Below are 10,814 nucleotides of genomic sequence, written 5' to 3'. Positions count from 1 at the left end.
CCTCTCTCACTCTGTCCTGAAGTAAATTCTCGTTCTCTTCTTTAATATTTTTTTCATTTAATTTTTTTGAAAAAAGAATCCCCCGATTTCACTCCCTCATTTTTGAAACGGTCTCCAGGAAATCGAATCTGGCTGCTTCTCTTAGGATATCTTGACAGCTGTGTCTTTGCAGAGGTCGAGTCGGTTCTTCGGGGTTTAGGGGTGCGGCAGCTGTGCAGGTGCAGAATATCTGTTGGATCTGGTGCGAATGCCACCACAGCTCCGGCGCCGGCAATGCCAACCCCCAACGATATTAGTAGCAACAGCGTACATGTCTCGTCTTTGTCCTCATCTTCTTCCTCAATATCGGATACTGAACACGACCGAAAATCCAGGGCCATGCGTCCACGTCTGGCCCGTTGAGAACTCAGTGCTTCCATCCTTCTCCCTCGCGATCACCCAGAGATCGAGATTGAGGAGGAGGAATTTCCCCCGGATGATGCTTGGGCAATGAGCCCGAGAAGAAATCCTGCTGATGTGGAGAAACTAGCCAGAGAGGCTTGAGAAAATGTTCAGCAGTGTGTATCTACCTGTTCTCACCGCTGTCTGTCCCTGATTGTCAACTGCGATCCTGCTCCGCGAACTGGGTTGACTGCTGACATGGTGGATGATCGCAGACAAGCAGAGACCTTGCAATCGACGTTGCGGGCCCTGGCGGAACGCATCGATGAGCTCAGGTCAGATCATAACAATCTCGAAAAGGAGAATCGATTTCTACAGCATTACATTGGAAGCCTCACCCGAACTATGTCGGCGAAGACAGAAAGAAGGCTTAAAAATGATCGAGCGCGGTCGACAAAGAGGGCGGAAGGGTGAAATAGCCCAGCTGCCCTTTGCCTTCCTACTCTGCAAATCATTCCCTCCGCTTCCCAAAAATGACAAACGGCCGCGAGCGACGATGAGGAAATCCCTGGAAACTTATAAAGTTCATATCACCATAGCCATAATGTTGACTGCTGACATTAGGAATGAAACTCTTGCTGTGATGTTGATGCTGCACAGACTTGGCAAACTGAAGAGTGTCAGTATCAAGCATGTATAACTCAGGAATAGTCATTGTATCTACTAACTTGAAATCAGACACCGGGATGGCAATCCTGTCCACAAATCCCACTTCCATCGAGAAGATAAGGAATGGGTTATTAATGCAGAGACCTCGTGTGCGAACGGCAGGAAGGTCTGCCATATTTATGAGGATGGGACTGGCACAACTAACAACGTGGTGACGACAAGGAAAGGACAAGGAGGACGAGGAAGAAAGAAAGAAAATGAGTTGCTAACAAGCATAGCGCAAAGAAAGAAACTATCTACAATATCCATAACAATGGCTTTCCGAGTATGCCAAGAGCCTACTACCGACCCAGAAGGGCACTCCTGAGACGGGTGACGACATGAAACGCCCACACAGACAGGTCGCGGGTCTCGTGACTTCTTTTGTCTTGAGACAATTGTCACAAGACAGTGGCAGTCCTAAGACGATCTTCCCGGGCTATTCTTCACGGCTCTCCAGTCACATGTCCTGCCTCTTGGGTCTACACTCATATACTTGCCAGCACAGATCATATTCTATCTTAAGTCTGCTCTTTCATGACAAAGTATGTCTTGAGCCAGGCGGCACAGTACCTACTGCAAAACAAGACTATGCCGGTCTTGAGAGTCTCTTCATAGATTGCTAAAATTCCCAAGACAGCCCACGTGTAAATGTTAAATTTAGCCTTTTGTTCGTCTGGTCCTCTTGCGCAGCAGTCCGGCGGCCGTGTCCGGCGGCTCGATCAGAAAAACCTGGTCCATCTGGGCCTTGGTCTCCCTGGGGATAAACAGCAGCGCGTGGGCTCCGTCAGAGGTCGCCGCTCGAAAGCTGGATGAGACGCTGACCGCCCGCATGTGCATGTCGTACACAACCATCCTCCGCCGCTTGTAGCCCCAGACCGTTCTCTCCAAGACGGAAGGCTCGGAGGGGTGGACGGTCAGGACATCGGCGACCCTCCACCGGTTCCGCTCGTAGACGTGGAACGTGATGGAGACCTTGCCGTCGCTGGACGCCCGTTCGGGCTCAGTCCCAATGGTGGGGAGCGGAACCGTGGGCAGCCAAGGTTCCCAGTCAGCGATGTTGGTACGGTTCCCACCAGGGTCAGTGAGCGATAATACATCCAACTCTCTGAAATTGAAGTGAGTTATGGGCCGTGGGCCCCGGTCGAGCTCGTCATTCTCGGCGGGCACGTCAAATCGAACTGGTGGTGGCTCTGGACTCTGCAGCCCATCCACATTCCGGAGCTGCTCGGCGTTCGATCCGCTTTCGAGCTCGTTGGCGATCGCAGCGACTCGGTTGGCCGCTCGATCAGCATTTTGCCTCGTTGGCTTGTCTTTCTTCTGAGATTTTCTAATTCCGGCAGCCTTCGATCGTTGGTGCCTTGGAGAAGTTCTCCCGTGAGAGTCCCCGGGCGCGTCCAGCTGACTTCCTCGCTGACGCCATCCCGCGATCACACCCCGCAGGTCGAAGTGAGTGACGGGCCGGGAGAGCACAGCGGTGGGAGTGTTGGATTCACGTTGCGCGCTGTCGGTGCTTTGCTCGGCCGCTCTTCCCTCGACCCAGCTCTGCAGCTGAGTGAGAGCCTGTGCTCGCTCCTGCGCCACCTTTTCCGATTCGACGCCTGTGTTCTCGACCATGGCGTTCTCAACCGTGGCACTGTGTTCTGTCTCCCAGCAGGTGCGTTCCTGTGTGTCATGCTCGTCTGCGGCTCTCAGTTCCGCGTCGTCCTGCAGCATTTCGTCGAGAAGCCCATCGATTGCTTTCTCGATGTCCCCGTCATCTCCGGCTCCCGCCGTGGATGGGAGAATTTATCTGTGGCAGGGGTGTCTTTGGATTGCGCCTGAGTCGTTTCGTGACTGCGCGCCGTGTGGATCGCTCAGTGGTGCCGAGACATCTGCCCCGGATGACTCCTCTATCCGCAAGCGAGAGGCAGACCCGCGGCGCTCGGTGTTCCGTTGTAGTTGGTCGTTGATCACTGCCGCACGGTTAGCGACTCGATCGGCAGCCCGTCGCGTCGGCCTGCCTTTCATGCGAGATTTTCTGATTCCGGCGGCTTTAGCTCGTCGCCGTTCCACGGGTGTTCTCTTATGAGTGTTGCGAGGCAATGGTATGCCATCGTCGTCCGGCTGGTCCCCTCGCTCACACCATCTCGCCATCAAGCTCGACACGTCAAGCTGAGTGACGGGCCGGGAGGGCTCGGCCATCGTAGTGTCGTCGTCGAGAGGCAGTGGAATATTTTCGGGAGCCGGCTCCGCCAGTCCCTCAAGAGTTTCATTCTGCAGCTGAGCGAGAACTGTCGCGCTTCCATCGTGGTCCACCTGCGAGAGGGTCTGTTCAGCACCTTGGACCGCTCTCTCGGTGGCCCCTTTCCGTAACCGCTCCAGCTCGGCCGCCTGTGCGGCCACCCGATCTTCAGCCTCTCTCGCACGACGGGCCATCGATTCCGTTTCTTCCTGCCGGTGAACCTGTTGGACCGCCTGTTCGGCGTCGCGCTGTGCGCGGACTTGTTCGGCAGCTCGAGCGGCTCTTTCATCCGCTTCCTTTTGCACCCGCGCCAGCTCGGCCGCGTGGGATGCGGCTTTCTCTTCCGCCACTCGGGCCCGTCGATCCATGTCTTCCGCTATCGGCTGCAAACGTGCGGTCTCGGCCATGTGCGCCTCACTCGCTCGTTCCTCAGCGGTCCACTCTGTAGCAATGTCCGTCCACATTGCCTCTCGTTCATCAGTATCCATGGCCACGGCTGACCCTTGCGATCCGGGCCCAGGAGGAATACCGTTCCGACCATCGTCTTGTGGGTGCTGGATGATGTATTCATGGCCCCGTGCCTCTGATGGACCGTCTATCGGACTGTTCTCCGATACAAATAGCGGCGACATAGGCACGCTAGAGGGGGGTTTATCTGCTCCTTGACGAAGGGACGGCTGTGGCCCAAAGAATGCAAAATAGACACAGCACCTCACGAAAAGGTCGTGACCCTGAGAAAGAGGTATACGGGTAAAATAACCTTTGTAGGATCTTTGGGAGTTTAATAGACGTTCCTACCTCAGCCATTCAGTAAACGCCTAGTCCTAATCCGCTGAATGATCAGTAACAGCGCCTTCGTACATTACGAATGATCCTACAAGAGAGAATCACTCGCAAGACAGTCCTCTCGTGTTGCAATATAGCATATGTAGATATTTTTGAGAAACAGCTAATTGTCGAGGGGCGTGCAGAGGCCCAAAAAGAAAACGCAGGCAGAAGAAGTGAGTAATTCAAATTATGGTACACACCGTAGTGGAAATGCAATACATTATCAGTGACGTGATCCTGCTCAGCAATTAAGTCAAGGGCTTGACTCCGGGAGGAAAAAGACGAGGGGGCTCCTACTATATCAAGAGTTCGAAAATTATAAAATGATCTCTCTTGACCTTCTTGGCCTCCTTAGCAATGTCCATCAGTCCATACACCGCCATCTGCGCACTGCGCACACTGCATTCCATGCTGAAAACTGTGTCATCGGGAATTTCCACATATTGGCCGATGAAGGCGAGATTCATTGTCTCTGGTGGAATAACTGCTGGACGGTCGCCCTCCGTGCGCGGGAACATTATTGACGTGCCTTGCGGAAAAATGCATGGAATGGTAATTGAGGTGGAAGGGATTGAGTCAGTTGGGAATTGGAGGTGGGACAACAGCTCCTTCATGATTTCCTCCCCCGCACATGAAAAACATTGGTTTCTTAATGTAGTTCCCCTCCCTCTCCGGGCAAAGAGAGTGGCCCCAGAACACCCGAATATCGTCGGGTTGATCAGCGAACACTGGTTGGTGAGGTACTCCGTACACTGATAGTAAGATCCCAATTGCTCCCTAAAATAGAGATCAGCTGATCATGTGTGAGCTTGATGAGAAGGTCAAAAAATTGTGAGTTTCTAAGAGTCACAGTAAAAATCTCCAAACTTGCGCAGTAAATATGAGGACAGAAATTAGATGGAGCACCAAACTTGCCGCTTTTTTTTTTGGCAAGCTGGAACCACAGGGACCAGGGTCCGATTTTCCAATCCTCTGGCAGAGCAGAGATCGTAGCCGGAGGTTCTGAATTTGAACCCCGGGAGAAGCCGAACGTCATCGAGCCAAGTGTCAAAATAACAATATCCTTAGGATTCACGGTCACAAGTGTCTCAACCCCTCGACGACCGAGCATTTTGATTCCTGATACAGTAGTCGGGTTGCCGGCTGGATACATAATCAAGTCAGTAACCATGGTCTCAAAATGAAACTCTACCCCCTCTCTCCTCAAAAAGCTTGTGATTGGACGGATAATGAACTCATACAGAGTGTAGTTGATCCAGTCGGCTGGTTGCACGTCGTTCATACTCCAGATTTCTTGAAAGTACTTGCGAAGAAGCCTGCGAAACTCCACGACACTATGCCACAGCTGAAGGGCAAATCTACTCCACGTCAGACAAACATTCGTCACCAACTCAAGACTGATAAGCGCCTTAAATAAACCTACATCGTCGACCAAAGAAACCAAAACCTGGACTTGAAAAATGCCTCACCAAAGTAGTCACAAATCCTCCCATTTCCCAGGGCCTTTTCGCCTTTGAGCATCATCTTTATGAGAAGTAGCCGGTGGAATTCTGTAAATCATTTCATTGGAAATGGGTTCCGCTGCCGTTGTGCAAAGCTGGCCGCACAACTGTCAGATGGCTCAAGGGTCCCGACTCTTCTTGAATATTACTACTGAACCCACTATTTCTCAGCATACAGGCTGCGCCGGTCAAGCTGTTGGATTGCTTCTTCCTGAAATGAAAATACAAGATTTGTCTACTGCTGGCGCTGTACTTTAGCTGGCTCCTCTCTTGGTCATTGATGTTGTGACATTCCATTTCTGGTGGACATATAGAGGGATATGGCAAACCCAGCCCCATTAGTTAGCTGCAGTGCTAGCTACTGGTAAGTTTTACGTTCGGATGCATTTATAGCACAAGGCTAATAGCTATTTTCTTTAAAGGTCCGAGGGAAATAGATGTGGGCTGAATGGGTATGAATGTCGGCCATTTACCTCCTCAACCTTTGTCTTTCAATGTTCTGCTTTCTGTAGCAGCCTTCTCGTCTGGAACCCTATAAAGTTGGCAATGAAACCGTCAACTACTAGCCGCTCATTGTCGGCGGCCCAGAGCCCGGCGCCGACAGCGATGAAGGAAACTATCAAGCAGATAGCAATGTGTGTCAGGCTGCAATCCATGATGGTGTCATCATGGACTCAACCAGTGGTTGTGGTGTGGTCGAACTGACCGGCGCTGGCCACTCATATTTTCCAAGCAAGGGCCATGGCCTCAAATCAGTTGGCTTTTCTTCAATGTTCCTGAAATCATTCTGGTTCCTGCGGCTGCCAGAATTGCAATCAGACTGCTCTGGAGATTTAAAATGGCTGCTCTTCGCCATCACTGTGGTGGCTATAGTTTTAACCTCAATTTTCACAACCTCTTCAGCTGTCTTCTTCTTCACCACTTTTTCATGCTTATGATTCACATAGGTATAGTCTCTGATCCGCCTGATCTGTCCAAAATGTTGGAATTATTCTCTGCTCTATGTTTCTGAACGCTCCCAGCCAGTTTTATTGTGTATGTTTTGTACATTTACTGCGCGCGTCTGCTTCTAACACCGTTGGCTTCTCCTCCTGTTTACCAGTTCAGCAAGACAATTCTATACTTGGGACCAGCTTTTGTCAGCGCGCTTAACAACTACACATTTGCCCTATGGATATCCATTCAGCGTCTTACCCCTTATGACATCAAAGCCCAACCAGGCGCACCCATCGCCTTAGGAATCATGATCACCATCATCCTATCAATTGTATTTGGCCAGGCATGGCATATCCGACAGAGTTGCCTTTTTTTCCATTACTTCAAAATTTACTTGGCCATCTGCAGTGGCTTGATCATCCTGCTCGCTCTACCTGGCCTCTGTCTCTGAATCTACCACTACATCCTTGCAATTCTCCTCATGCCTAGAATTGCATTCCCCATCCGGCCATCCATCTTCTACCAGAACCTGCTTCTTGGCCTTTTAATTAATGGCGTTGTCAGATGGGGCTTTGCCTCTATAATTGAAATTCTCAATGCTCTCGGTGAAGGGTCATCGATATTGCGGCCAAGAAGTTGGGACCATGGGAAGTAATGTGATTTGACATTATTATGCTTGCTTCAAGCTGGGATCCAAGATATTTGTGATGCCAAGAAAGCTGCAAAACTGGTTAGTTAACTAACAGTGAGGGCCTAGCTAGCGTAAATAATAGATGTCAACAAAAACCCTGAGAGGGAGCGCTAGTGAAGTTAAAATCCTAACTGAATAATTTCATAAATCAATCTAGTTAATAAGAAGAAATTGTCCGAGTTGGGGGATCAGCGCCAACTGAGGGGTAAATTGTAAAGGTTTATGGAAGCATCAATAAATCAGTGAGGTGGTTCGCATTTGGGAACTGAACTGCCACCTAAGTTTACACCAGGTGTGTTTTCATTTGTGGTACCTGGATCAACCCGGACACTGTCAGGATGCAACTCTGTATATATATCTATGACCCCCCACCACTGATCACGGGGCGCCCAGGGAGGAAAGAGGACATGATAAGAGTGCTTCCACTTAGTGAACTCTGGAAATGGAATTACCCCAATACGCACCTTTTTATAATGAATAAGACTAGATATCTGATTCTTCAGGGAATCCTCAGGATTAAGACTCTGTGAAGGGAAGGTTTTGGTGATTGAATCCCCTAACACCAGGGTTGGTTATCATTGGGTGTCCCAGGGAGTTTGAAATAATTTGAGCTTCGCCCAATTGGATTTGCGTATGACATCCCAGACATCAGCTGCAGTTTGATTGGGTAGAACATGCGGAGAATGCATGTATGAAAGCAACCTAGATTTTGTGCAAAAAGTGGCAAGTGAAAAAAAAATAAGACCACCTGCAAAGAGCAAACATAAAGGAAAAAAAAAGAGAATTTTGAAAAAGAGTGGAATAAATGAAAGAGGTCTTGTCATTTTCAAGAGAGTTCTGAGACAGTTCAAATAATGAAATGATGTGAGATATTCCACACATGTAATTGAATATGTGATTGTTCATTCAGTTACAACTGTTAATTTTTATTCTTTCAAAGTACTTCTTTCTTGCCTTGATTTTGAGACATTTGTTACAAGATTATTTATTATTGTCATTTCATTCATGAGTTTAACTTCACAGCACTGAATGGTAGAGAGAAATGAATATTTTATAAATTTGTTATGAATATATATAACAATTAAATGTCTTTTCATTTTAAAAGATTGTATTCAGTTATTGATAAGCTGTCACACCCTTGGTTGTGCCAAGGCCCCGTGACGGCTCCACACGGCCCATCGTTTCCCCTCGGATAATCCCATCTATCCCATGACATCACGCAGGTGTCCGAACCGGTTTCCAACCACCCTATGACATCATTCGGATGCAATAGAAGAGGATCCGATTGATGAGATATGAGAATCCTGTTTCTGTACGGGGTCTGGATTCCTTCTGGCAGATCAATGCAGCGCCACTGCGGAGTTGCTTCGGCTACCCTCGCTTATAGAGTGAGGGGAGGATGGCTGCCCGTTGTCTATATAGAATAGCTAGATGCTGGCTCTCTATTCCAGGAGCCAGCGATTCGTCTTTTATCTTTTGACAATAAGATACCAGAGTTACCACTGTCCTCATACAATCTTCTTAGTGTGCCGAGTACCTCTGGTAGTTCAGTATTTGTATAGTATTCTACGAGTTCGCGGTTCAAGCGAGATAATCAAGCCCACCCATAAGGCTTCCCATTATATACCATCCTCCTCTGTGCCGCTGCCGAGTAGCAACCGCCTCGGCGCCGTCACATTACAATAATTATCAGAGTCGCTCATGTTATCTGACATCTCATTGTTGTTAACTGAATTTTTATAATCAAAATTCAATTCATTCAAATTTTTTTTTTATTATCTCATCAAATTCAAATGTCTCTGAAGCAATTTTCTTTTTATTGATTGCAGATGTTGATAAATCTGTGTTCAGTTCCTTTTATTATGTTTTAAATATTTGAGAACTTCTTTTTCTATACATTATTATATAATTTTTCATTAAATTAAATGCTTCATCTGATCTCAATTTAATTATCAGATTCAAAATAAATTATCAAAGCATTTAAGCACACTTTTAACAATGTATGAAGATGTAGTTAATATATTATTACAGCAGTTCTGTTGCTTCTAAGAGCCATAATCTATAGAAGGATAATGTTGTTGTCATTACTAACTAACTACGCGAGAGCAACACAATATGTTGGGGGGCACGTGATAGGTAGCCGTCCACTAGTACCCACTAACATAGAGTCAAATCATGTGATCTCAATCTGAAAATCAGCTGAAAAATTTGAAGGGGTAAACTATCAACCAATCAGAAAACCACATATTCACCTCCGCCAAGCCAACCATCAGCCAATCAGAAAGGGCCTTAGCTGCGCAACCGTCAGAATACGTGCGCCACCGCTTCCGAAAGGTACATATAGATATAGATACTTCGACGAATTGTTCAAGGGACCCCCAGATGGGATCCATCCTTGCCGAGTTACTTCGTTGCTTAGTTTCCCCCAGAAGGGAGCAGATGGATATATACAGTTCAATGACGGTACATCAGCTTCCACCATCGATCTCTGGACACTTCCTGGATGTGCATAGATGTAGCAGTCTACTCTTTTGTCCTCTAATACTATCTACAGTGCCGCCCCTGGGCATCCAGATCTCCTTGCAGGACCCCCCGCTGATACCTGTAGCCGTAGCCGCTGTCGATGTTCTCACTCAGCGGCATCCACGTTTTCTAGGATTCGACTTGCGCGTCGACGGGGCGCGGTCCTTCAGCTTGAGCTGTCTAGAACGACATCATCCTTACCCACTGTAAGACTCTGGAATCCGGAGAACGGCCCATCGGCTTTGTTCCCCTTTGCTTTCCCGATAACTTCACCCCTGTCACCCCATATTTGGCCTTTATCATCCACCATCCTTCCAGCAAGCTTCTTTGGATCACCTGAGGCAACGCGCCCAATCGCGACTCCGGATTTGTCGACGATTTTACCAGCTTCGTTGATTGCTTTGCCCGCTAACAGTGACAGATCTTCCTCCCGACTTCCTCTTCAAGCTCCCCGTAAGGCTCGACATGCCCCTTAACATTCCCTTTGCCAACAACATGCCCGTTTTCATCTTCGACCAAGCCGTCATTGACAACAACCAACACATCAATGCCAGAAAAAGGACACTCCGCTTTTATATCCCGTTCTTCTTCCGGTATCAATTCGCATTGGCCAATGTGCTTTCCAGAATCATTCCATATACAGCCATGCTCATCAACCTTCTTACCGACTAGTTGTGTAGAATTTCCCTCGATGACCCTACCAATAGGTATTCCGTCGGGTCCCACGATGTTTCCGCGTTTATTTGGCGATAATCCCTTTAGAATTGACAACTCTTCCTTTTCTGGCCCTGGTTTCTCTTTGTACTTCTCTGCGTGCCCAACGACATTACCTCTTTTGTCAAGGATATCGCCGTCAGGGTCAACAGCCCTTCCCAAAAGTTTTTTTGAAAATCTGGCCGATTTTGTTTCCATTTTCGTCTTCTACCCACCCATCTTTACTAACAAACAAACTTTCAACCCCGGCAAATGGTAGACAACCTGCCCCCCCTTCTTCTTGCTCAATTGTTTTTGCTTCCCAATA

The 10,814-nt window shown here is 48.3% G+C and overlaps 5 protein-coding genes across 5 annotated transcripts; 2 read left to right on the top strand and 3 right to left on the bottom strand.

Annotated features, from left to right (window-relative positions):
• Positions 1-339: 339 nt before the first annotated feature.
• On the bottom strand, positions 340-1,225 carry HCAG_02789 (conserved hypothetical protein; the record flags this gene model as incomplete). Its single annotated transcript, XM_001542568.1, has 4 exons — positions 340-511; positions 580-690; positions 1,001-1,033; positions 1,110-1,225. 4 exons carry the CDS (start codon positions 1,223-1,225, stop codon positions 340-342), a joined length of 432 nt encoding a protein of 143 aa, XP_001542618.1.
• Positions 1,226-1,749: 524 nt separating this feature from the next.
• On the bottom strand, positions 1,750-3,945 carry HCAG_02788 (predicted protein; the record flags this gene model as incomplete). The annotated part of the gene is made up of 3 exons (XM_001542567.1): positions 1,750-2,754; positions 2,962-3,044; positions 3,213-3,945. The coding sequence occupies 3 exons, from the start codon at positions 3,943-3,945 to the stop codon at positions 1,750-1,752; spliced, it is 1,821 nt and encodes a 606-aa protein (XP_001542617.1).
• A 553-nt stretch (positions 3,946-4,498) lies between these two features.
• Positions 4,499-5,558, top strand: HCAG_02787 (predicted protein; the record flags this gene model as incomplete). Its single annotated transcript, XM_001542566.1, has 3 exons — positions 4,499-4,716; positions 4,928-4,972; positions 5,270-5,558. The coding sequence occupies 3 exons, from the start codon at positions 4,499-4,501 to the stop codon at positions 5,556-5,558; spliced, it is 552 nt and encodes a 183-aa protein (XP_001542616.1).
• Positions 5,559-5,963: 405 nt separating this feature from the next.
• Positions 5,964-7,486, top strand: HCAG_02786 (predicted protein; the record flags this gene model as incomplete). The annotated part of the gene is made up of 6 exons (XM_001542565.1): positions 5,964-6,007; positions 6,066-6,095; positions 6,248-6,398; positions 6,746-6,910; positions 7,353-7,383; positions 7,428-7,486. The coding sequence occupies 6 exons, from the start codon at positions 5,964-5,966 to the stop codon at positions 7,484-7,486; spliced, it is 480 nt and encodes a 159-aa protein (XP_001542615.1).
• A 2,715-nt stretch (positions 7,487-10,201) lies between these two features.
• On the bottom strand, positions 10,202-10,705 carry HCAG_02785 (predicted protein; the record flags this gene model as incomplete). The annotated part of the gene is made up of 1 exon (XM_001542564.1): positions 10,202-10,705. The coding sequence occupies one exon, from the start codon at positions 10,703-10,705 to the stop codon at positions 10,202-10,204; it is 504 nt and encodes a 167-aa protein (XP_001542614.1).
• Between the last annotated feature and the right edge of the window lie 109 nt (positions 10,706-10,814).

The sequence above is a fragment of the Histoplasma capsulatum genome, genomic scaffold (genome assembly GCF_000149585.1).
Source record: "Histoplasma capsulatum NAm1 scaffold_2 genomic scaffold, whole genome shotgun sequence".
NCBI lineage: Eukaryota > Fungi > Ascomycota > Eurotiomycetes > Onygenales > Ajellomycetaceae > Histoplasma > Histoplasma mississippiense.
The sequence above is the reverse complement of the archived record's forward strand: the minus strand, read 5'-3'. Positions and strand labels throughout refer to the sequence as shown.